At 48.8% G+C, this 25,301-nt stretch overlaps 1 protein-coding gene across 1 annotated transcript; it reads left to right on the forward strand.

Moving 5' to 3' along the window:
- Positions 1 to 102: 102 nt before the first annotated feature.
- On the forward strand, positions 103 to 24,954 carry FHL3 (four and a half LIM domains 3). Its single transcript, XM_014881296.2, has 6 exons — positions 103 to 221; positions 20,530 to 20,714; positions 20,791 to 20,965; positions 21,593 to 21,762; positions 21,914 to 22,100; positions 23,037 to 24,954. Exons 2-6 carry the CDS (start codon positions 20,559 to 20,561, stop codon positions 23,186 to 23,188), a joined length of 840 nt encoding a protein of 279 aa, XP_014736782.1. The 5' UTR covers positions 103 to 221; positions 20,530 to 20,558; the 3' UTR covers positions 23,189 to 24,954.
- Positions 24,955 to 25,301: the final 347 nt, after the last annotated feature.

The raw sequence follows: 25,301 nt of genomic DNA on the forward strand, positions 1-25,301 counted from the left end.
TGCCGGCCGCACGGGCGGGACCGGCCCGCTCCCCCCCGCTGGTGGCGGCGCCTCCCGGGCGCGGTGCTGGGCGGGCACCGGCCGGGCCGGCCCCGGGCCGCCCCCGGCTCCGCCCCGGGCCGGGCTCCGCGCTCGCGGCTGGGGAGCAGCGCCGAGCTGAGCCGGGTCTGCCCAGCGCCGGGGCACCGAGAGCGGCAGCGCAGCCCCGGGACGCCGACCAGGTGGGTCGGGTCGGGCCGGGCCGGGCCGGGCCGGGGAGCGCCGGCCGCTGTGGCTCCGCAGCCCTGGGTGGGTCGGGCAGTGTTGGGGGTGCTCTGGGGGGCTGGAGGAAAAGCGCAGCGTCCCCGGTGCTCTCCGGGGTCGGGGCATCCTCCCGGGACCCTGCCGGGGTCTCGGTGGCGGTTCTGGGACGTCGCTTGCCGGAGAGCTCTGCTCCGGCTGCACGGTGCGCTCCGCTTTATGAAAGGAGAAAACCACAGCCCTTGGGCCGTGCCCCTTTGCCAGACTGCGAAGTTGAGAGCTTGAGCAGTGTTTTATGAAGAGAGTACGGAGACTTTTCCCGACCAACAGACCCGGGAGTAAACTATAACCAAATGCTCAAATGTAGCACAGGAAAATTTTCGACACATCTGGAGTGATTGCTATTTTTCCAGAGAATCCCGGGGTAGCTATGAGAAAAGACTCTAAGCCTTGCTTTGTGTGTGTGTGTGTGTTTTAGACAAAGACTTGGAAGTCACAGTTTGGATCTCACATTAAAAAATAGCTCAGGATCTTTGAAATTTTTTTTGCCTCAACACAGCTACGTTTCGGATTTTGTTTTCTTACAGGTAACTTTTTACTGTTTTCTTTTACCCATTTCCAGTTCTGTACCTGTGGTTATGTTAACCACTGACACTTTAATGAGAACTCATGGGGACGTTGGATACACTTTCCAGTTAGCCTGGGTGAAGCGTGGTACTAAGAATTTCTCTCCACAGGCTTGCAGTGCAGAGGGATGGCATGTGCCAGGGTTATGTATCTTCATGGGACAGGATTTGATACTGAGGTCTCTTTACTTAAATCTGAACTTGCTATGTTTAGTGTTTCCCGGTTTTGAAAACGATAAAGGAATCTTTCCAAAGTAGAAAACCTATTCCTAGGAGCAGAGGGAATGGCGAAGCTCTGGTGGGTGCAGCATCCTGGTGGCAGCACACACCTCTAGGGAAGAGCGTAGGGACATTCCTTTTACTTTTCTGACTCCTCTACCAAGCATTAGAAATCTGTGGCTCTCCTAGCTGCCCAGGTGTTGAAACTGCCTAATTTCCCTGATTTGCTTTGTCAATATGTGGTTTAACTTCATGATAGGCAGAGAGGAAAGAGGAAGTCTGACATTTCTCCTATCTTATTTTTGTGCCACCCTCTTTCCTTTTCCTAATATGGCGACTGTATTGTTCCCTTGCTTTTCTTGCTGACCACTTCCTTTGAGGCATAGAATTATCAGTTACCAGCTCAGTCTTACCCAGCTTAGTCTGTAATTTTGTACACTTTTAAAAATGGTGGCGTAGCACAGGAGACAAAAATATAGGTGATACGGTTAGTTGTGGGCACTAATTATAGCAGATGCTCTAGAGCAAAAGGTATGTTTTGGAATATGAACTCCATAAACCTGTGCATAGGGAGTGGTGGGACACACTGAAGGCAGGGCAGCATTTAGAAAGAGCCAGAATTCCCTAGCAGGAGGCCCTGTGAACTTTTCCATGATCTCAGCTTCTGGAGCATCCCTGTCTCTCTGTCTTGGATTTTTTGGGGTAAAATCTGCCCTTTTCCCCTGCCTGCAGAACAGCATCTGAAGAGCTGAGCTGTGAGTAGAGAGCTGAAGGTGACTGTGGTTCCCCAGGCTTTGGGAGGACAGGAGGTCCCTGCTGTTCCAGCAGTGCCCTCAGCTCAGCTCCTGGTTTGCACTGTGGCTTCTTCTAGAGCAGGTGCTGGAACATCCCTGCTCTCCCAGAACACAGCTGGCACTAGGATAGCTCAGCTTTCCCAAATCATCCTGGGGAGTAAAGGCAGGAGTCTCTTTCTCGTCTGCTGTCATCACGATGTCCTTGATGGCACATGGGTTTTTGTCTGTAGTGTCCCAGTCTTGTATGACCGTAGGCAGTATTCACTAGTTGTCAGTTGATTTCTGAGGGGTATGACTTTAGCCATATTCTTTTCTGACTTTGGACACAGCAGCTTCAAGACTGAGGTGAACCCTTAACTAATGGAGCCAGAAAAAACTTCCCTGTGGGCAGGTTACCAGAATTCCCAGTGCACCAACTTTGGAAGCACTGGGTTCTGTTCCCAGCCAGGACTTGCTTGCTCTATTGCTTGCCTGATGAGGTAAGATGCTTTCTGCTGTGTTCCTAATTGCAGCTGAGTTTTCTGCTGTTACACAGTTGACTGGTGTTTGAAATGCCAGCAGAAAGGTGGAAAAAATTGATTACTCTCAATGCCCAAAGTGTTTCCAACACCCTCGCTCTTAAAAAGGACTTTTGTGGTAATTGCAGCACTGATGCACAAGATTGTTTTGGTGGTGCACTGGGATCCTCATGGATGTCTGTAGGATTTTTGCTGCCTGTAGCTTACACGAGGCTGTGCTTGATGAGCCACAGTTGCAGCAGTAACCTTGGGAGAGAGGCACGAGTTGAACCTTGTCACTGTGCTTCACCTTTTGTGTGATAAAGAAGGTACCCAGAAAACTGAGGTCTGAGCGCTCTGAATTAAAGCCAAACCTCTTAACTGGACAAACAGCTCCATAATTCCTTTTAATTGCTCAAATAAGAGATCATTTCTGGTGTTCAGTATTCCTGGTTGACATGTGCTGTTCTTGGATTGCCCGTGCCCAGGTGCTCTGGCAGGAAGGTGTTGCCAGTGATATTTGCAGTTTTGCTCAGAGTGCAAGTGGTTCATTCCTTAGGGGACTTTGGCTGCTTCTGCTGAAATAGGTGCAATTTCTATGACCAAACCGGAAAAATTCAGGGAGAGCTTCACAGTGTTTTGCCTTGGTGATGTCATCAAAATCAATTTAAACATTTTACTCAGGTGGGGTTTTTTTCAAAAGGAGAGAATAGCTATAACCCTAAATACCAGCTGTACCTAGGAAAGAGAGAAGACCAGTTGTTAGGGGGCAGAGAAGCTTTACCAGTGGTATTTAATGTTCAGATTACTATTACCAAGAGTTTTAAGGTCACTTTTAAAGTGAGGTTGTGGACAAAAGGGCCAAGCTGCACAGACTGTCCCACAGCCACTTGCCAGCAAGGAGGGGGCATTTCCCACAAAGTCTGAGATGTGTTTACTGGACTCTGTCTGCTCTGAAGTGGGGAAAGGAAAATACTTCATTCTGTAGAGATGCAGTTGCTGAGAAAAGTCATTGGTCTTTGTTTCTTCTCTTCCTTCCGTTTTGCTCTGGTTTTACCAGGTGTAAAATACAATTGTCAGCAGTTTACATGGAAAGGGAACGTCAGTTTTCCTGTTGAAGAAAATATCAAGGGTCTGATTGTGAAGGGAAAGGGGAAATTGAAGAATGCCACATGGCTTCTACCTTCCTGTATTTCACTCCAGCAGAACTGCCTCTGCTGAGTGACCACTTTATCTGTTGATACTTGCTAAATGAAGAACGATTTTAGCAAATGATTCTGCCCTTACTCACAGGGGCACACCAAAACAATAATATTACTCTGGATGGAATCCTAGACACGTCCATTAGGGCTAAATTAATAGTTAAGAATTATTTAGTAATGTCTTAACACAGAATCCAAAGAGCAATGGAAAAAAAATCTTGAAATTCATGTTCTTAGTGTAGTCTCACCTTGACTTGATTTGGCCTGTGGTCATCTGATTGTTAATACATTTCATTTTTTATTTGCCTCTGAATATGTTACTGTAGATCGTCCCACAGTTGCAAACGGCAGAGTTCTTTTATGTGAAGTATTTTGAACTTCCCAAATACAAAAAAGAAAATTAAATCAGCAGCATGGCTAGATAATAATTCTGGACCCTCCTGATTGGTCTCATGGCTGGAACAGCAGTTTGTTGATGTTTATGGTCAATCTGCCCAGTGCCAGTTCTGCTCAGGAGTATAAATTATCTTCCAGCACCAACCTGGTGCTGATGCCAAGGACATGATCTTGACTGCTTCCTAACTTAGCTTTGAACATCTGAGCTGTGAGGAACGAGGAATGTGCTGCATCTAACCTGGAGCTGTTGGCGGCCACCAATGTCATGAATCCAGTGAGTGGAGAAGCCAGCGCAGGTGACTGGACAGCTGGAGCTGTTTTCTCTACCCAGGAGGGGCAAAGAGAACTCTGAATAGCTCAAGGAAATGCTTGGTGTTGTTTGAACAGTCAGAGACCTGCTTCCCTAGTGCTTCCTTCAGCACATGTTACACTTGACCCTGCCAGCACTACACACCAATAGGAGTCAAGTCTTTATCCCCAGTGGTAGATTAAACTGCTTGGCCATTGTTGTGAGTCCAAGATTTTCCTCTCTCACCCTGTTTAAATGACTGCTTGGATGTGCAGCCAAAGTAAATATGAGCTAATAAAAACTAGAGATAACACATACAGACTAGTTGTTACAGACTAACTGTAGCACAAAGAGGCACAAGTTTTGCTGGCAGCTTTTCTGCTTAAGTTTTGAAGCTCAGTTACCTGAAAAAGAGTTGGTATGGATGAAGTATAACTTCCTTTCTATTGCAATAGGGAAACTTTATCTGTATTCATGTATATCTTCACAATAAAAAAGGCATCTGTTAGGCTGCTGAGGCTCTAGTGCCTGCCTTGCAAGGTATAGTGCACCAGCCCCAGGTGAGCACTTCCTGACCTGAAAGCTGGAAGTGCTGTGGCAGGCTGTGCAGCTTTGGAATACTCTTCTGTATTTCCCCACAGTCACTTTCCTTGTTGGCAATAAATGCATTTTGAATTGGCTTTTCAGTTCCTCAGCACACAGCCTGTGAGGGCCGCTGCCATAAGGTAGCACTGAGATCTGTAGTCTGCTAGGGGTTGGAAGGATAGGACATATTTACGTGGCTCTTGGAAGTGCCCTGGCTTACAGTAAAGAATGAGATTGGGAGAGTATCACTGTGGAGGGACAGGGATAGGATTGCCCCTGTATTCCTGTGATGCTGTTGGACACCTGAGTTTCAGATGGTGCTGTAGTGAAGAGCTGTAATTGTGTGGGGATAAGGCCGTTTTAGTGCCTGTATGTTACCAGCACACATCTCCCTGTGTGTCTGGAGAGGGCTGACCTGCTGAAGTCCTTCTACCTTGGCTTTCTTTGCTTTTCCCTTCCTGAGGCCTTTGGCTCTGGAGGGACAGTGTGGTCCTGCACCCTGTCCTTCAGACCCCTCTGCAGTGCAATGGTCTGTGGTGACCAAAAGGTTAGAGAGAACTGAGGGCTGAGAGTATGATATGGCATTAAAGAATTAATGGCTACCGAGCAATAATTACCATAAATTATGCAGACTAAGTCCAGATCTAGGAACAGTTTTACTTCTTTCATTCCAAGCCAATCATGGCTTATGCTGACAGCACACCTGGAAATGAGGTAACTGAGTAATCTGCCCACATTGTTCAGATCTGCTGGGGCTTGGGCACAGACTTAGTATGTGTTTTCCCTGCTCCTGGGCAACCTTTGTTCTCCTGCAGCCAGGAAGTCTCCCTGATGGGATAAGACAAGGTGCTTGTGTTCCTTTCTTGAGAAGGACGCTGTTAATTCACCTGTGCTGTGACTTCCCTATGAAATTCCCTTTCCAGATGAGAAAATTTCACTGTCATTGCAGTATGAGATGGAAACACTTCCAGTGCTGCCTGAACATGTTATTTAGGTCAGTTGCAAGAAGGATGGCAACATGAATCAGAGGAGTTGGAAGAGAAAGAAAGTCATTAGACAGCACCTTGACATCCCCTGCCAAAACGGGGATTTTCTCTGCTGACGCAGAAGCCTGGCTGGAGCACACATTCATTGTCTTGTGCTCTTGGTACAGTCCTGTGGCTGGGGAGCTGGCAATGAACCAGCAGGCTGCAAAGACAAACCTTGCCTTTGCCCCTCTGTATCAGCACCTAGATCCTGGTGGGTGTATAAAATAATCTCTGAAAGAGAGATAACAAGGTCTCCTCCTTATCGCTCTGGAAAACAAGATCAGGATCATTGGCCTGGCTGCCTCCATTTTGGCTGAATGAGCCTCCAGAAGGGGGTTTTACACAGGCACATTCATCGTGTTGTTGTAACCTTGACCAGAGCAGCTCAGAGGGTGTTCCCATCCCAGTAAAATGGGCGTGTGGTGCCCAGTGCACTACAGCAGCTCCGGGAGAATCCAGCAGAGCCAATGGCCTCAGTGTGCTGGGCCAGCTTTGGCTTGGAGGGCTGTCAGTGATGGTGGGAAACCCCTGAAAATATCCCACCGGCAGAGCTCTGCCAGGCACTCCGTTTCCCTTCCCAAAGGAAGTAGCCTGAATTTACCCAGTGCTCTGTGGAGACCTGTAGGCTAAAACAAATTATTTTTACACTGTAGGAAACATTGAGACCAACCTTAACTGATGAAGCAATTTGCCAGCTTTTAGCCTCAAGGTCCCTAGTCCCTCAGGGCTTTCCAGCATAAGGCTTGGGTCGGTTTCCCAGAAAGAGTCTCTTGGATATATGCTGTTGGCTCATTACTAGCTATTTTATTTTTCCAAGAGCCAGCTCTCCTTAGCTTCGTTCTCACAGCATTGTTTTCTTTCTAGAAGAAGCTTTTGCTGGCTCTCCTAAACTATTGCATGGGAATTGCTTACTAGCTTACATTTTTTTTGTTTGTTTTGACCCAAAGCTGTGCTTTGCTCCCCTCTGTAACACTGCCAGCATAATTTCCAGTCTCTTTTAAGCATATGTTTTGCAATAATATCTAAAGTCTTGGCTCCAAGTAACTGCCTTACAGAGAGATTAGTATCTTCTAACGAAGGAATTGAGAGGCAAATAGTGAGAACAAAAGCAATATCTTGAGAGCCTGTAAGACTATCCTGACCTTTCCCAAAGGCCTCAGCCTGGCCCTCAGTGTTCAGCAGATGGCAGAAATCAGGGTGTACTTTGATTTGTAGAGGCCTCTGCCTTGCTGCTGTGTTTGCGGGAAATGTGCTCAGCACATTGTGGCCATCTGGGCTTGACTGTACTATTCTGATAATCCCCAGGGAGCCTTCTCCAGCAAAGCTCATCCCTGATGGAAGTCCTCTTTGGCTGACCTTGTAGAAGGCTAGTACTAGCAGCGTGGATTTTTGAGATTTGACAGCAGCATTCCTCATAGGAAGAAAAGGGGCTTGGGAAATGCTTTGTCCTGGCCAGGAAGGAACATGCCACTCACCAGGTATCCACGTGGGCACACAGCTGGAATTGCACAAGAGAGAGAGGACGTTAGTGTTAACGTTTTCTAAACTTCAGGAGGAAGTGTTACAGGGATGCAAAGGCCATCAGAAAATCAACTGGAAAATTGCCTTGCTTTAGATGGGAGAACCAGATGTGGGAGTGTTGAACCTGGAGCTGAGAGTCTCAAAATTGCAAGGGAGCTGAGTGACTGGCCACTCACAGGGAGACAAGAGTCAGATGAGGGGGTCCTGACAGGAGCTGGAATCTTCATCTGGATCTAAATGAAGGTCTGCTTTTCAGAAGAACTGAGCTGGCTTTACCTGAAATCAAAAGAATGATTGGGTGCTCAGCATCCCTGGAACTGAGATGTCAAAATATAGGCTGCCAAAATCAAGAAATAAGTAAAGAACAAAACCAAACCCTCTCCCAGGCCGTGTCCTGAGGCTGTAACTGCTCAGTCTCAGATATTTAGCATTTCAGGTGTGGGAGGGTGTATGGCTCTTGAGTGGCCAATCCCACAGGCAGTGCTGTCACCAAGGAGCAGGATGTCTGCCCTGCCCTTTGCACTGTGCATCCGGCAGTGTGTGCCTGCAGACCCGTGTTTGCCTTGAAATCACACCCACCCTGCTCTTGACCCACCCACCGTGGGCTGTTGGACCTGTGGCACCCATTCTGCTCCCTCCTGTCTGTCCCTGGCTATCCTTAGTGACAAACCTCAACCCTTTTCCTTTTGACTCTTCAGCTCTGCAGTGTGTAGAGCTTGCTCCGGGCTGCTTGTGAATCAAACTCCCGGGAGAGTTTGTGTGGTGGTGCCACAGAGACTCCTCTCCACGTCTGTCCCGTGGCAGTTTGTCCCTGTGTTGCCCAGGCAAAAGGGACTCTCCTGCCTCTCCCGGCTCTGCTGGCCAGCCCTCGTCAGCCACACTCTTGAGAAATCTTAGTGGAGATGTCGACCTGGCAGATGGAGGCTGTTACCTCATTCCACAAAAATGCTTTGTTATTGAGAAAATGGAAACTGTCTGAGGTTTGGGAGCTGAATAGAGTCATTGGTGTCTGTTTTAACCGCAGTTTAGTGGTGACTGCTCAGAAGTTCCGCTCTCTGAGCATTCCCTTTTCCTACACCCATAATCTTCCAGCCATTGGAGAGCTAAGATAACTTAACTCATTAACTGAGCAAAAAATGTTGAATGCTATTGCCTGCTCTGCAGAAACTTCACTAAAACCTCAGCATCTTCCAGCAAAACAAAAATGATGAGCCAAGAAATAACCCTTTGCAAGCTGTTGGCCAGAGAAGTGATCCCTATGGATACTAAGCCAAATTCAACCCTTTTTACGATTTCAGCTGTGTGTCTTGTTTACTTGACTTTGAAAAGCTCTATGCAGGAGAAGATTATGCAGGAACTTCTTGGAGAGAAAAGACATGCTTGGAGACTTAGGTCTTGTAATTCTTAAACACGGTTATATGAACCCCAGTCCTGAAGAGAAATTTCTTTTCATCAATTTTTAAAAGCAGATTTCAGCATTGTGGATTTGAGAGCATAGGAGAAAGACTAAAAATAGGGATTGAAGTGTTTGCAAGCTAGTTTTTATATTGCTGTGAATAATGACTTGAGTTAGTCCAGAAGAGCAGTAACCTAAACACAGGCCTTGTTTTACTTAACAGATATTTGTGAAACTGGCATCTGATACCTCTTTTTGAGAACCTTCCATAAGCATTAATCACCAGCACCCTAAGAGAACCAAGAGCAGCAGCTTTTTGGAAATAAAACGAACACTTTATTTATGTATTTTTAAACTAATTAATCTTGGCAGGCCAAATGAATGTCTTCCAGCTGCTACAGATGGTTTTCACATGACTAAATATTTTGGTGTGTAGAAAAACCTAGAATAGTGGAACCACAAGATATTAAGTATTTAATTATTATCCTGGAATGTAAATATGACCTTGATATTTTAAATTTGTTTGCCGAAATTTCAAGTGTTCTCTTAGAAATCCATCAAACAATACAGTTCTGATCTTGTTATCTGTAAAGCATAGTGACCACTCAGCATCTTCTCCAAATTTATTTAAATATCAGAGTGGGTCTTAGCAACAGGAATTTGCTTAACTGGAGGAATAATCCCAGCTGCTTGAGGCAGAACTCTCAAGCAGGGGATCAGGGTTTGAGATTTAATGGACTCGTTCTGTTCTAGGTCCCTGCTTTCAGGTTTAGCCATAAAAATACTTTCTAGGCTCAGCTCTGCCTGTTAAGGTCTTAAGGAGGTTTTTTAATATAAAATACAAAGTTTAAAAACAATTAGCAGTTGATTTTCAGCCTGTGTCTTACCCATTTAGAACGCATTCTGGCCATGTGTTGTTGTAGCTGTAAAACAACCTTATTTCTTGAATGATCCAAGCCCACAAGATTTTCCTCATGTGAGTGTGTCAGAGGTAATTTCTGTTGTGCTTCAGGTCTGTGTGGATGCAGATCATACACAACCTGCATGTACACTCAGGCTTCTTGAAAAAAACGTCTTTTTGTAATTCTTCTAATGAAACAAAAGAAAGGGAATCATATAAAATATGTATCTGAAAGGCTTAGCCTTCAGCATGGTTGAAGACAAAAATTCCTCTCTGAGGTCCTCACCTGACATTGTTCCTGGATATTGTTCAAGATGGGAAGACAACAAAAAAAGAATAGCAACAAAAACCATGGGTCCTAAGGATTGTGTCAGCATCATGAGCCCCAGTACCAGCCTAAACTCCTGACTTTTGCCAGTCTTTTGACCTCACCTTGGAATTCCACTACTCTCATTTAAGGAAAACGTGGCTTTTTCCTTTCTTAAAAACGAACCCATTTTGACCTGGTGCTGCCCTATTCCAGTTGTGCCTGCCAGCTCAGCCTGCTCGCTGCTAAACCCCCAAGTTTAAATAGCAAGAGCAGCCAGCAGAGGCATGGTGTTGGTTGAAAGATCTGGACCCTGGATTAGCTGTGCTCTGTAACAGCACAGCACCGTGTCTGTCTGTTACAGGGTTGGAAGGGACCTTGAAGACCACGTCCCTCTCTTCCTCCTCCCTTTTCTCCTGCTTCTCACAGAGTTAGGGTTGTGCAATGTATAGGTGCAGGTCTGTAACACACGTTAGGGGGTGTCACAGTTTCCACTGACAGGGATACGTGCTGCATCTCGGAAGGAGAATAAAGATGGAACTTGGATCTTGGTTCCATTTTTAGTTCTACAGGCTTTGCCTAGTGCCAGAACCCTCTGAGGTACAAATCCCAGGAGAGATATAGCATTACTCCCTGACCTGCAGGTATTACAAGGGTAAATAATATTTTTGCTGCTGACAGCTGTTAGGGAATTGAGGAAGTGATGAAACTGAGGACTTTTTGCATTAATGATCTTGCACTGGATCATCACATATGTTTGTGTTACTGGCAGTAGAGAGTCAGGGAGCTAAACTGCTTCCCAGGTAAATCTTTAGTTTGTGTCCTTAAATTTGGATTATTCTCATCTGCCTCTTTCTTTGGCACATGGACATTTTCAAAAAGAAAAGTCAGCATTTAAATCTAAAGGAATTTCACTGGCTCCTTTTAACTTGCTGAACAGTTAATATCAAGAAAATTGCTGTTTGCTTAACTCAGAACATTCTGGAATACATAGACTAGTAGTGGTACTCACCAAGAGTCATTAAAAGCAAAAAGTGCACAGCATGTTTTGCATCTATCTCAGCCAAGAGAAGTTTTATTTCTGCTATTTCTCAACCCTATGCAAACACCATATAACTCACAGAAATATTAAATCTTGCCCAATGTGCATGTGTAGAAGTCTTGGATGTGTTGCTTTTGGAGAGCCCAGAGCTGAGTGTGGGAAATCATAACTGCACGTCAGGTTGGTGAAGGTGCACGGGTTGTGTTGTGCTTCATGAAGTGTGAAACAGCAACAACTACAGGATGATGAAGTAATGCTTTCAGGTCCTTGATAGTTTTGAGTTTTTATTTTAGAAGATGTAGAGCACAACTTTGAATAAGAATGGAAGAGGGCCATGAAGAGACCTTGAATAACAGGGCCCCGAGGAGATCACACTGAGCCCTTCAAGTGTCAATACAGGTTCTGCTGCTCACCTTGTTAGCACCTGACTTGGTAATTCAGGCTAATAATGATGTTCATGAGTTTTTCACTTTATGTTAGGAGTTTTGCTTATTCTCTTTTGGTTTTTTTCTGTCATCATGACATTGAGCAATAGAAAGGCTTTGGAAGTAAAATATGTCTACACGACACTGGAATCATGTCTCTTGTGAAAATTTAGAGTAACTTATTGCAAGTGTCCGATTTCTAGTCACAAGTAATGACATTTAAACCCCTTTTGGAAATACAATCCCTGTGCTGATGTCACCCTTGGTTTATGATGTGACTGCTTTTGTTGCTGGACAAGCACTTGAGTGTTTGCTAGTGAAGTGATGATTTACTCCTGAGAGTGCCTGGCCGTGGCACCTGCTGTAGCTGACTGTGAGGTGGGGGCTGGAGGAGCACCCTGGCACAGCTGGGCTCGTGCTGCTCCATCGCTTTCAGCAATGCAAGGTAACAGAAATTGGGCTGAGCTTTTATTTCTGGGCTTTGCCAGTTTGGGACGAATGGCTTGTAAATGGAGCACTTTAATTCTGATCAGTTTGAGAGCAGAGGGAGGGTTGTGGACATTGCAGCAAAGCCCCTGATCCTCGGGCTGCTTGAGCGTGTGAACAGCTTTGGGAACTTTTTCCCAATAGTCAGAGTGCACGTTGCTGCTGCTGCCATCAGCATCAATGAGTGTGGAGCACCTTCCCTGCAGCAAAGAAACGAGGCATTGCTTCAAATGCTGCTTCAAGGGCTGAGACAGCAGCTCTTCTTGGTCTTCAGCTGAAAGCTGCCAAGAGAAGAGATTCTGTTAGTGAAAATTCTGGTCTTTCTGATCCTTTTTAACCTGTGAAAGATGTTTCATGTAGGTTTCCTTATAAATCTCAGATGGGAATGAGAGAATGAGGTTCTGTAAAGGAGCCACAGAACTGGATCAGGGACTCTTGATGTTGTTACTTCTTTTCTGTTCATGTGGGATTTTTTTCTGTAAAGAAACAGCTTTTCCTCTCTTTCTGAGTTTTTAGGCACAGTCACTCCACATGTTTACTGAGCTGCCTGCCAGCAGCAGCTCCAGTTCTGAGATAGACATGTCCGGTGGGCAGGGGATGGGGTTGGAAACTCCATGTGTGGCTGCATGATATAAAGGCTTTCATACGTTTTGTGAGCATTTTTGTCCCTTAAAATAGCTGTTCCCACATGGTCATTTGGATGTGACAATTTTCCCTTTCGTGGGTGCCACCAAAGATTATCTCTGCACAGCAAAAACAGTTGCATGTTGCATTGTGCAAGTTTCTTTTTAGTACTTGCAAGGAGTTATTTTATAGAGATTTTATGTGAAATACGTAACAATTGCAACTGATGGCTCCTATTATTTAAATTTTACAGTACGTAAGAGCAATTTTAAAGGTGTCAGTGAGAACGGTTTGAAGATAACCAGCGCTGTATTGTGAAAGTAAATGACACGTGCTGCACAAATCACCTGGCAGAGAAGTCTCCGGTCACAGAAGGGAACTTGTGTCACTTTTACGCTGGCTGATTGAAGGTGTTCTCTTCCCCTCTCAGCCATCCCATCTGTCCCCTTTCCTGGGCTGTGCTGCCCTGTTTGGGGAGGGTTGCAGCTGGCACACACAGCATCTCCCGGGTAACAAATGATCCTGGGTTTGTTTCGGAGAACCGTCAAGCCCCTGGCGGGGTGGTAACATGAGACAATTTGTCTCTGCCAGCATTCAGTCCTCCCCCAGATTTAGAAGCTGCTCGCATGCTTCGTGCTGCAGGGCTGGCATTGCCTTTGCTTGCAAGGGACATCAGCAGCTGTAAAAAGCGCTTTATAGGGAGGCTGTCCGTGTTCCTTGGGCTGAGAGCCAGCGCAGGTGGAGAGGCCCTGTGGGAGAGAAGGAGTGCACAAATGTCACTGCAGCGTCTCCTGTCACCTTCCTGCCTTTCTCTTCTCTCTGCAGATTTTGGAGAGCCCCAAAAGGCACAAAACTGCCAGGGCTCAGATGCACATTACCTCTCTCCATCAACAGATCTGCTTGTATGTAAGAAACCAACTGCAAATGCTTGTGTTTGGGAGGCAAAGAATCAAATCGGAAGAGGGAGTATTTTGACCAAATTTGGTGAAAAAATTCACTTTGCCCTTTAAGTAATAGGCACGCATTAAATAAAGCATATCTGGGATATGTATCTTTTCCTGCTACTGGAAGTCAAAGTTGCTTTGTTTATTGAAAAGAAACATGAAGCTGAGCAGAGCCTTAATCAGCAAAAGAGCTTTCAGGCTTGCTGGGGAGGCAGGGAATAGGGGACTGGGCTCAAATTGTACAGGTTGGTTTTCAGCACGTGAGCAAGAAACACGATCACTAGGGCTGCGTCCAGTGCTTGAGGCAGCCCCTTGATTGCCTTTTTGGGCAAAACAGAGGTGTAGTCTCGTAAGTGTCTTTTATTAAGGACTGGAAAAAGCTTTGTAAATAGTAACTTAAATTATGTATCAACGCAGAAATAAGAACAGCTTCATCCTCAATTTTAAAAGCAGCTGTCTCTAAGGGAAGGAAAAATGCAAACTACAGCGTAAGGATTCAGTTGTGAGAGAACTTCAGGGAAATAGAGTGGAATTCCATTATTTTGCAGTAATATCTACACTAAGATGCACAGGCCCCAAGAACTAGCAACTAGAGCAGTCAAATTGTTTTCTCTGCATATAGGCTGTGATGTCTGTTTGAGTTGCAGGATTCCTGTGTGCTGAGCTGATCCAAGATGAAGGTACATTGGCCCCAGTGTGCAGTTAGTCATTTCCTGTCACGCTTTCATGTTTGAATTCTGTTGTACTGTATACGACCTTTATTTTGTGGGGCAAAGAGATCTTGAAAATACGATTGCCAGGAATCCTTGGATTGTTACATTGGATAAGCAATAAGGCATTTATATGGCTGTGGGTTACAGAGGCATAAACTAATTCAGTCCAAAATTAAGCTTTCAGTGCTAGATTGTAACATGCTTACAGCATGCTTATTGAGAGTAATTGCACACCTGTCCCTTGCTCCTTTTTAAGAAGTGACAGCAGCAGCCCTTTCCCCGGACTGCAGCTCTTGCTCCTCCGATCGCCCCAAAGCTCCTGTGATCACTCACATTCCCTGAAACTTGGCTTCAGCATCTTTCTTCCTCTTATGGCCACCGTGACCATGTGTGCAGCTGCTGCCCTCAGCCAACCCCTCGCCTCGGTGGTAGCTGTGCCTGGCTGCCAGAGTGCCCTGCTTGTCCCTGGCACAGGGCAGGAGAGCTACCTGTCACGAGGAGTTTGGGCCAGGCTGCCTCTCTTTTCTCTGCAGCCTCCTCAGAGACAAGCCAGAATCTCTCCTGGCATGGCTTTCTTAACTGCATGACAGAAGGCTCTGTGTTGAGCTGGGCAGAAGTTTCTGGTGTGTTCTTATCCGGCTCCTCTGCTCTCAGACTTCCTCCATCAATTAATGGCGGTTTGAATGTGATGAGTCCAAAGTGCCCAAATTATTTCAATTCCTGACTTCCTGTTGAGTGCACAGAATTTGCTTACTTTGTGCTCATTCTGAATAAGATTAACAGTTGATCTCTTGAGCAAACATTCCAGTTTAATGTCTAGTTGAATGACATAGGCTGCCTGCTCTGCGTATTCCCAGATTTACTGCTGTTAGCTACATCTCTGAAGGGCCAGGATTTTGTTCAGAACCTAAAATAGTTAGTTAACCCCTACAGATGTTTAGTACTAATTTTTTAACTCTGAAACCATTCCCTCCTTTTTTCCTAGGTACAGTTTTTAATTTTAAGTTTGCATAGTAGAACTCTTCAGCTTCTTTCTCAGACCCTGGTAGAATTAGCTTTCCTCAAAGAAAGTAAATCCAGAGCACGGGCTGAATTGTCTCTTGTGCCTCTGCCCGTGCTGCTGGTACCTCACAAGGCCAGCAGTGATGGCAGCTTACCCTTGCTCACCTTGGACCAGGTGTGATGTCTCCATCACGCTGTGCAAACAGAACAGCATTTCCTGCAGGCACCTCCGGGCAGGTGGGGGCTGGAGGCAGGTGTGATTTTCTTACTGATTGTATTCTGTTTAAGAGTACAATCAGACATTTGTGGGATAGATGTGTTTTTGGCACTTTATCTATAAGCTGTCAGGAGGAGTCTGTGATAGGGCTTTGTTCTTTGGATGGGGCACCTCAGGGATCCCTTCTGAACAATGGGAGACCCTTATTTTGTCATTCTAAGACTGTTAAAACAGTTTAGGTCTTGTGGCTTGTCAGATTCTGCTACTTCAGTTTTAACGGATTCTGCTGCTTCTTCCTCACAAACTTGTGGGCATTTTCAAGAAGCTGCTTACCTTGCTGACAGCAAGTTATTTTATTTGAAATGCGAGGTGTTTTTTAAGTGCTGCCAGCCGTTTTACTCAATCTGTTGCAGAGCCTGGAGCAGCCCGTGACTGCTCTGGGCAGGAGGGTGTCCTGCCCATGCTTGGGGGAAAGGCTGAGGTAGAGCTTGCTCAGCAGAGCTCGGTGCATGCACATGCATGAGCACAGCACCCCAGTGGTGCAGGGAGGCTGTGGCCATGCAGCCAGCTGATCTGCTTATCTCCTGCCTCTGAGGGTGACTGCAAGAACCAAATTTTCTCTGTGTGTTGGAGGAACGACCTGCAGCATCCTCTGGGGTTGTGCTGGTGATGGGGAAGCTGCTTGTGCGAAGCCTGTGGCTGTTCCGGTGGTCCCTGCAAAGTATCTATTCCTTGCCATGCTGGAGCTCTCCTTCCTACTTCAGATTTCAGAGCTGTCCCAGGGAAGGCTGAGGCTGGAAGGCAGCTTGGAGGCGAGAGCTGAGGGCAGGAAGTGACTCACTGGTGCTGAAAGCAGGCGGGTGAATGTTTGATGCAACTCTGCTCCCATGGGTGCCCCATGCAGGCTGGGTCACTCTGAGCAAGCACTGGGACCTCTCCCCAGCTGCCTCAAGCTCTCCTCTAACAGCCCCAGGGATGCACCAGGTTCGCTGCAGTGCAGGTGGGTTTGGGAGCAGAATGACAGGGTACAGGTAGGCAATAGCATGAGTGTGCAGAAACCCCCAGGGAGCTATCCCCTACCCCCCAAGAACCTCAGCTGGCTTGGGGCCAGGGTGCGCAGTGACCCTGTGCACATCCCCAGAAGTGGTGTCAGGAAATGTGCAATGAAAGCACTCCCAGCATAACGGAGGGGCTGGAGCTGCTCCTCAGAGCAAGCAGCTGGTTTGCCTTTTAGGGTCGGCACAGGCAGAAACAATTTCATGCAGATTCCAGGACCCATAATGGTTCTGGAAAGCGAGCAGGAACAAAAAGTGTTCTTCTCCTCTGCTGACCTTGGAGTGCTTTGAGGACTGTCTTTCAAAGCCATGTCCCTGGATGGTTTCATCCTTACATGGGGAATACTTGCCTCCAGTGAGGTCGTGCTTTCTTTTCTGTGTGTCTGTTTAGGTGTGAACTCAAAGTGCTTATATTTATGTTCAGACAGCCCTGAGGAGGTGAGAATAGGCAGGGACCTGACAGACAGTCAAAGGCAGGTCTTTTCCTGTGTCCTGAAAAGATTAAGTGTTTCCCTAGGAATAGCCCCATGGATTACTCTAGGGTCACTCTGTGGAGCAGCTGGTTGTGAGCTGACAACAAACTGGTGTGAAGTTACATGGGGTTACAGGTTCACCACACACAAGACTCTGCACCTAAGGAGTTCGTTGTAGGAGGAACCTCTCAAAAGGCCAGCTAAACTCTTCAGTGATTGTGTGAATCAGGCCCTACTCTGTCTGTATTGCCTCCTTTGCATAACAAATCCCTGGTTTATTGGTGCTAAAATTAATGTAGTGATCTCCTGGGGCTGTTGCTAAGCTGGCTTTGGACAATGACACCAGGGTGGTGTTGGGTGCATGTTACTCTCTAATTAGAAAGTGGACTTTGCTGTGCTTCCTTGACAAATTGCTGACCTTTCCCATACATGAGGCTATTCTGAGCTCTGCTCCATACTGATCAGATTTGCATGGTGGAACACTTTGAATGTTGTTTGTGAGTGGAGCTCTTGTTCCTAAAGCTGTTTGTTCACGAGCACAGGAGAGGAACTGAACTTCCTTTGCTCCATGAGCACAGCTACATCTTTCAGAGGAAAAGAGGAGGCAGCTGGCAGGCATATATCTGTGTTTATTTTTGCCCTCCTACAGCTAGTGAGACAGCTGAGCAATATCCCACATCCAGCTCCACCATCAACCTGTACAAGGGACCTGCTTCAGCAAGCCTTGTCCCCCTGGACTGGAGCCATCTGGCAATGGACAAACACTATTTGCAACTGCAATCCCATCATTATAGGGCTACACCTTGGTTAGCATTTGAGGCGTTCCTGCCATCAGCCCAGCACACCCAGCACACAGCTGATGTTGACAGGGTGATGCAGACTGCAAAGGATGAGCACATGGTCCCTGGTGCAAGAGCAAGGGCCTATATTGTACCTTCTATGTCTGAGCCTCGATTAAAGGGGTTTTTAATGGGTTTTAAAACTCTATCTCTGTCCTTCATAAGGAAATGAATTCCCAGGCTCATCATTACAATCACAGTAAGAATTGTGGGCTTTTCTACTATTTCTTTTGCCCCACCTTCCTCTTCCCGGTGTGTTTGGTCTCACAGCACCACATCTCAGGGACGAAGATGCTGCATTTGCTTTGGTACTGCCCAGGCTTCAACACCCCTGCCCAGCTCTGCATGTGAGAGCAGAACAAAGGGAGCAAACAGCTTATCTAACACAAATAACCCTGAGCAAACTTCCTGGGCCTGTTCTTGTTCTGTTGAAAAGGCAGCTCAAAGTCTGTTGCCGGGTGCACTGGCTGCAGCCTTGGCCACGTAAGGCTCCTGGACCTGGCTGTGCTGCACGCCCAGCCTGGGGAGCACACTCAGCTGGCAGTGTGCAGCAGGGGTACACAGACTTTGGGGAGAATCCACTCCAAGTGGAGGCAAGCCTCGCCCAGTGCTTTAGGTTCCTCCTTGGTATATCATTCCTGGAGGGTTTGTTTTTCACTTCCTCTTCTGACAGCATCAGGGTCAGGGTAAAGGCTTATTCCTTGTCACTGGTAAAACCCCAGCCTTTTTCGTTCAGGTTGTTTTTTCTTCCTATGTGTTTTCTGATGTCCTCTGAGCCTCTATTGCTGGACCACAGAGCTAAAGGGCAGCCTGTTGAGAAGTATGGAAGTTCCCTGCTCTGGCAGTGCCTTAGCTCCCAGGCCAGGAGTGCTCATTAGAGGTCCTCTTATTACAGACACACCTTGGAAAGTTCCCTTCACCAGGCCTGGGAGGGGGAGGAGGAGAGTTGGAAATTTCATTTAATTCTTTGCCAGAGAAAAAGGTCCCAGGTAGCTTCAAGGAGCAAAGGCAAGTAAGGTGGCAGAGAAGCAGCCAGGAGCTGTGGGGGGGTCAGGGGAGCTCCTGTCCTGTCATGGGAGCACCTTGGGGGTGTTCCAGAGGGGAGGGACACTGGGGGGGACCAGCACAAGCTGGAGCAGAGCTGGAACAGCAGGTCCAGTTCAGCACCTTGCAGCAAACCACCATGTGCCTGCCTTGTGTCCAGTAACAGACTGGACATTGCCTTGTTCTGCACTGCAGGCAGCACTCAGGGCTGCTGGTTGGAGCTCTGGGGGAGGCTTTTGGGAGCATTGGCACCAGCCTGTGTTGCTGGCAAGGACAAGCTGCTCCCGTGGCCACAGCCACACACGCTGGCCTGCTGCACTGGAGGGCACGGAGCGGGCAGTGGCCTGGGTGGCAGCTGGTAGCAAATGTCTGAAAAGGGACTTTGTTCCTCCTCGGTTGGTCACGTAGCCATGTGGGAGCACTGGATTTATTCTCCATCAGTCCTATCGGCACATACCAGGCTTGACAACAGCTGGGAGCTGTGTGGCTTGGCCAAGAATAGCCCTGGGGAGCTCTGGGCTGTGAGTCAGAGCTGTCTGGATCAGCTCCTGCCCTGGAGGCTGCCTCCCAACCTACAGCCGGCTGTGGGGAGAGGGTGCAGGAGCTAGTAGGGAGCTCCCTGACCATTAATGCTTAACTGCAGATTGAGCTGTAATTGCTCTTTGTTAAATGGGTGGGTTCGTGGAGGTGCTCTGCAGCTGACAGCTCCCATGTAACTCAGTGGGCTTGTCTACACTTGACAGCAACCTGGGTTAAAGTAGGGTGTGATTTTGCAAGTGGAAAACTCTGTGTTTAGTAATAATCAGGCTAAACTAAACAGGAGGAAGATACTCTTGTCCTGGAGTTAATGCTCCAAGGAAAGCAAAATAGTTCCACAAACCTGTTGTCTGTGAGGGAGATAAAGAGCAAGGAGAGATGTCAGGTCTCTTCATGTCAAACCCCAACAGGGTGCTTGTGGAGCACCCATCTGCCCCTATAGCTTCTCCCTGGAGAGCGTTTGTAGTTGAAGCAACACATGCAGAACAGTTTACTGGGATGAGATCCCACAGCCAAGGCACAGTACAGAATGCCTGATTCCTGCTTCCCTAGGGAGCAGCTGCTTTAAACCTCTGGAGAAGTTCCAGGGTTTGAGCTGCTAGCAGCCCCTCAGGCAGAGCTTTCAGCCATTGTAAGGAATCCTGCTACAGACCGTGCCAGGCTGAGCGTTGGTCTCTGAAGGGCAGCTGGACAGACAGATCTCCCTTAGGGTGCCTGGCTCTCAGATGTCACAGTGGACACACAACCACATGGCACGTGCGTGGTTTTAGTGCCAAACCAAAACTTTTCATGCAGGAAATTTCTCCCTTTTTATTTTACACTTCACTTCCCAGGAAGGTAGCGAAGAGTGAGGAGCTTAGCTGCATGCTGACATGTCCAGGTTTTCTGAGTGGTGCCAAAGTGCTCCAGCTGTGAACTGGAGTATAAGCCTGAAGCAAGGTTCACTGCGGGCTCTTAGGGAAGTGCATGCAGCCCCAAAGCAGGAGCACAGTGTGGGTCTGTCCCCTGTGCTGACAGCAGCTGTTGGCTCAGTGCAGGGACTCTGGAGGTAGCAGGGTTGCTCAAGGGTATCTCGGACAGCCTGAGCTGATACTGACCCACACCTGCCCTGATCTTTGCTTGTGAAGGAGGTGAAGGAGGGCCTCAGACCGGCACCATGACGGAGTGCTTCGACTGTGACAACTGCAAGGAGTCCCTGTATGGGCGCAAGTACATCCAGATGGACAATGGCCCCTACTGCATCCCCTGCTATGACGCGCACTTCGCCAACACCTGCGACGAGTGCAAGGAGCTGATCGGCCACGACTGCAGGGTGAGTAGAGGCTCTGCAGACAAGCAGGTCAGTCCCAGGGCCTTTGGTCCCCTCCTCATGCTGGCTGTACTCCCAGGAGCTGTACTATGAGGACCGCCATTACCACGAGCACTGCTTCCGTTGCTTCCGCTGCGACCGCTCTCTGGCTGATGAGCCCTTCACCTGCCAGGGCAAGGAGCTGCTGTGCAACGACTGCTACTGCAGCGAGTTCTCCTCCAAATGTATCGCTTGTGAGAAGACCGTCATGCCAGGTAGGAGCAGGCAGACTTGAGCGTTGCAGTTTGTTCCCGGTCCCTTGGTGTCAATTGGGGTGCAGGTCCAGCATGAGAGCAGCATGGGAGAGAGCTGGATCTGTTTTCCTGTCACTGCATGTAGAGGGCTGGGTCCTTTGCTTGTCCAGCAAGACAGCACGATCCTAAGCTGTGGTCACCACAGCAGCTCCATCTGTCTGTTCCCTTTTTTCATGGGGAAGTGAATGAGGGCGGAGATAACAAAGGGTTTCCTGGGCATTTTCTGCTGTGTGCTGACAAGAAGAGACAGAATGACTGAAGATGTATGAGTGTCTCTGGAGAAGGCCTGAGGCAAAGGTGTGTGTGCCTTTACTTGACTATTTTGGCACCATCTTCAGATGCAGGTTACGTCAGGCGTCTCTGCCATGGCCTTTGTGCCAGTGCTGGGGACATGTTCCTGCAGCCCTCCCCTTGTGGCTGTGCTGTGAGCCTGGGGCCCCCTCTCCAGATGCCCATGGTCCTGAACTGCCACGGGGAGGGGAAGCATAGAGCCGGGTGTGCAGGACCACAGTTCATGCTGCCCGGCCCCCCACATCCCTGTGTGCGTGTGTGCTGCTCCCTTCTGTCACTGCAGGGCTCTCTTTGCAGGCTCCCGTAAGCTGGAGTACAATGGACAGACCTGGCATGAGCATTGCTTCATATGCAGCAGCTGCCAGCAGCCCATAGGGTCACGGTCCTTCATCCCAGACAAGAAGGATTATTACTGTGTCCCCTGCTACGAGAGCAAGTTCGCTCCTCGCTGCACTCGATGCAAAAAGGTTCGTGTGGCCTGACAGCCCAGAGCCCCCAACTCTGATGCAGGGACAGGGAACTCCCTGCTCCTGCCTGAGCCCTGCCAGAGGTGCTAGAACCCTGTCTGGGCTGTTTCCCTTTGCCTGTGTGTCACCAGCATGTGCTTTCTTCCTGCAGACCCTCACCAAGGGAGGAGTGACCTACCGGGATGAGCCCTGGCACAAGGAGTGCTTTGTCTGCACGGGCTGCAAGACCCCCTTGGCTGGGCAGCAGTTCACCTCCCAGGATGACAACCCATACTGCATCAAGTGCTTTGGGAACCTCTATGCCAAGAAGTGCAGTGCGTGCACAAAGCCCATCACAGGTGAGCAGAACAGCTCTCTGAGGAACCCCGTGGTGCAGTGGTCCTGGGGCTACTTCTGTCCTTTTGTCTGTATCTTTCAAAGTGGTGAACTGTGTCCTGTGGGAGGAATTCCTTCTACCTACAGGTAAAAGCCTCAGAGTAACCCCTCAAACCATGATCTCATGTCTCTAGCTTGCCTTTTTTGATACTGATTGCCATGTCCTGTGAAAAGGTTGTTCACAGACAGAGAAAGCCAAGAGCAGCACGTGGGGCAGGGGAGTCTGGACCTGCTGTACCCTTCCTAAGGCAGGGGAAGTAGGGGGTCCTCTTCTGCAGACCCCCTAAGAGAGTCTGGCTTCCTTCCTGCCCTCCCCCACTTGACATTCCCCCTTGCAATTCCCAGGTTCTTGCTGCTGGGAAGGCAGGAGAAGCCGTGAATCAGCTGGTGACTCAGAGGTTGATTCTGGCTGAGGACAGCTCCCAGGCATTCACTTCCCCTCCGGTCCTTTTGAGTTTGTTGCAGTCCTGGGGAGAAGAGGGTCACAGCTCACCAGTCCAACAACTCCCAGCAGAGAAAGGAAGCTCCTGTGGAGCCTCTGCTAGAACCTGGGCCTGAGCTGGTGCAGGGTGGCTCTTCCCAGGATTCAAGTAGTTCTGTCTGCCTTCATCCACTGTGATGGTGCAGCTCCTCTCCCTGCTCCTCCTAGGGAAGAAAATCGTGATTCTGGTACAAATATGTCAACCCCGCAAAGTCTGCTCTGAAGCAATTTTAGTGCTTTTCCCCCACCAGAGTGGAGATTCGCATCTCAGATATATTTGGTCCTGGGGTGTGTTTTGGGTGCCACCACCAGTGCCATGTGTGAAGATGGCACATCCTGACCTGGAGATAAGCAGGTCAGGAAGCTCATATCCCAGTTTCCCCAGAGACTCTGACATTGCCCTCTGTCCCTCCCACAGGCTTTGGTGGTGGCAAATACGTCTCCTTTGAGGACCGTCACTGGCACCACAACTGCTTCAACTGCGCCCGCTGCAGCACCTCGCTGGTGGGGAAAGGCTTCATCCCTGACAACGATGAGATCCTGTGCCGTGACTGCAGCAATGACCTATGAGCCCCCGAGGACACCACGGAGCAGGGGCTTCCTCTACTCTTCAGGGCCTTTGTGCCACATTCCCCAGCAGCATTTCAGGGGCAGAGCACAAGGCACAGGAGATGGGAGCTGACCCCGAACCGTGGTGTCTTCAGAGGGTTCCTGTGCCCCCTCCCTGAAGGCTAGAGTATGCTGTGCTATGGCTCTGTGCAGTCAAAGCTAAATAAAGCTGAAAAAGGAGCTTCAAGACCCCCCATTATTTACTCTTTCTTTTCGCTTCCAGTCTAACCAGGCATGAGCCCAGGCCCCAGCTGAGCAAAGGGCAGGAGTGGCTTCAGCACTGGGATCTGCACGCTGGCAAGCATGTATTCACCCTCTGGCACAGTGCTGACTTCTCTTCTTTCTCCATGTGCTTCCCTCTTGCTAGGTGACACAAGGCAGTGTCTCGGGGCCATGCAGCTTGGCCTGTGTCACAGCTGGCTTTGCACAGCCTTCCTGTAAGCACAGCTGGCCCGGGCATGAAGGGCATGTCTTCTGTTCTGGAGGTTTGGGGACACCAGGCTGGAGTGTGGCCAGGAGAAGAGCATACATCCTGACAGATGGGATCCACCTCTGGAATTCTGCAGTACCTCAGTCTTTGCAGGCCAGACCCTTTGCTCAGCACCTCCATGGAGGTGCTCTCTTAGCAGTGAATGAGGAGTTCAAGTCACTTGTATGTATGGGGCATTCTGCCCACCCACACCTACCCTTCCCATCTGCCTGTGCTGTGACCTCCCATGGCTGGGGTGGCTGAGCTGGAGCTGGGAGGGCTGGCCTGCTGATGCTCAGATGCATCTGGCTGAGCCCTAGAGAAGAGCGTGCTGAAGGCTGAGAGCACTCAGGGCTTTATTCCTCCATCCCTCTCATGAGGATCCATGGGATGGGCACTGCTATACAGAGCTCAGCTGCCAGCAGCACTGGGAACACCAGAGACCTCCATTAATTCAGGGAAGGGAGCATTGGCAACAGATTGTGCCTGTGATTAGTAGCTGCTGGGAGGGTCTGCAAGAGCACAGGGCTCCAGCATAGAGAGCAGCTGAGGGGGCAGCAGGATGTCCACAACCTGCTCCTCCAGGGCTGCCTGTGTCCCCAGTGGCAGGCAGGGAGTGGTGGCTCCTTCCAGCCACACTCGTCCATCTCTGTGTCCCAAACAAGAAGCAAAGCAAAGATGGCACCTGTTGGGGGGGACTTTGCATTGCCCAGGTCCCAGCTGGCCTTAACTGCAAAACAGGGTGTCTTGAGCCATCCCAGACTCACATGAGGCCTTGAGCAATCCTTACCCAATGGCTGAGCTGGCCCTGGGCTAAGACCCCTCTCAGTGGGATGCTCATGCCTGCCTTACCTCTACATCCTTCTGCTTCTGTCTTGCTGGGGCACTTTCGCCAGCCCTGCTTTACTGCTTAGTCAGCCATCTGCTTTTCTGAAAACCTGTTCTTGTGGCTTTTTTCCCCCTTTTGTACTCATTCATCATGAATATCCATCATTTTGTACACAACTACAGGATGAAGGGGCAAGCCCCCCACCCGGGCTTCACTTAGGAACAGAAAATGTTATGCATGTTGAAGTGTTATTACTCTGTGTTCAGATCCTTGTTGAATCCTTGTTTGGAAGCTTTGATGACAGCAAATCAGAGTTTGTGTGTTTGCTATTATGAGAGGATCTCGGAGCCATCTCCAGAAGGAATTGTCCTAAACCTCAGCGTCCTCTGTATTTCCTACAGCTTTATACAATAAACTGTTTTCGTGACACTTGTTCTTCTGTGTCTCTTGAACAGCGGGCACAGGACAGAGCACTGAGTTGGTGCTGGGCTCTGCTCAGCCTTGCCTCGCCCCTACTCTCATTCTGGGAACAGGCAATGTCCACAGTGCTCGTTTCTGCCTTCCCAAACCACAGCCCAGCCCAGCCCTGCCGGCCCTGTGGCTGTGGCAGAACAACAGCATCTCCCTCCTCCTGCTGGGTGGCTGCAGTGGGTTCCTGGGGCTGGGGGTGTCCATCTGTCCATGCTTGCTGTGTGTACAGGCAGGCAGTTCTGCAGGACACAGGGTGCCAGTCCTGCGTGGGCACCACTCCGTGCTTCCAGGCTGGCTGTGGGACT

The sequence above is a fragment of the Sturnus vulgaris genome, chromosome 24 (genome assembly GCF_052056855.1).
Source record: "Sturnus vulgaris isolate bStuVul1 chromosome 24, bStuVul1.hap1, whole genome shotgun sequence".
In the NCBI taxonomy this organism is placed as follows: Eukaryota; Metazoa; Chordata; class Aves; order Passeriformes; family Sturnidae; genus Sturnus; species Sturnus vulgaris.

Bases quoted from the DNA above. Each gene is read 5' to 3' on its own strand.
- FHL3 (XM_014881296.2), top strand. From the start codon at position 20,559: ATGACGGAGTGCTTCGACTGTGACAACTGCAAGGAGTCCCTGTATGGG. The intron at 20,966-21,592 runs GTAGGAGCAGGC...CTCTCTTTGCAG, and splicing joins TGAGAAGACCGTCATGCCAG to GCTCCCGTAAGCTGGAGTAC. The intron at 22,101-23,036 runs GTGAGCAGAACA...TCCCTCCCACAG, and splicing joins GTGCACAAAGCCCATCACAG to GCTTTGGTGGTGGCAAATAC.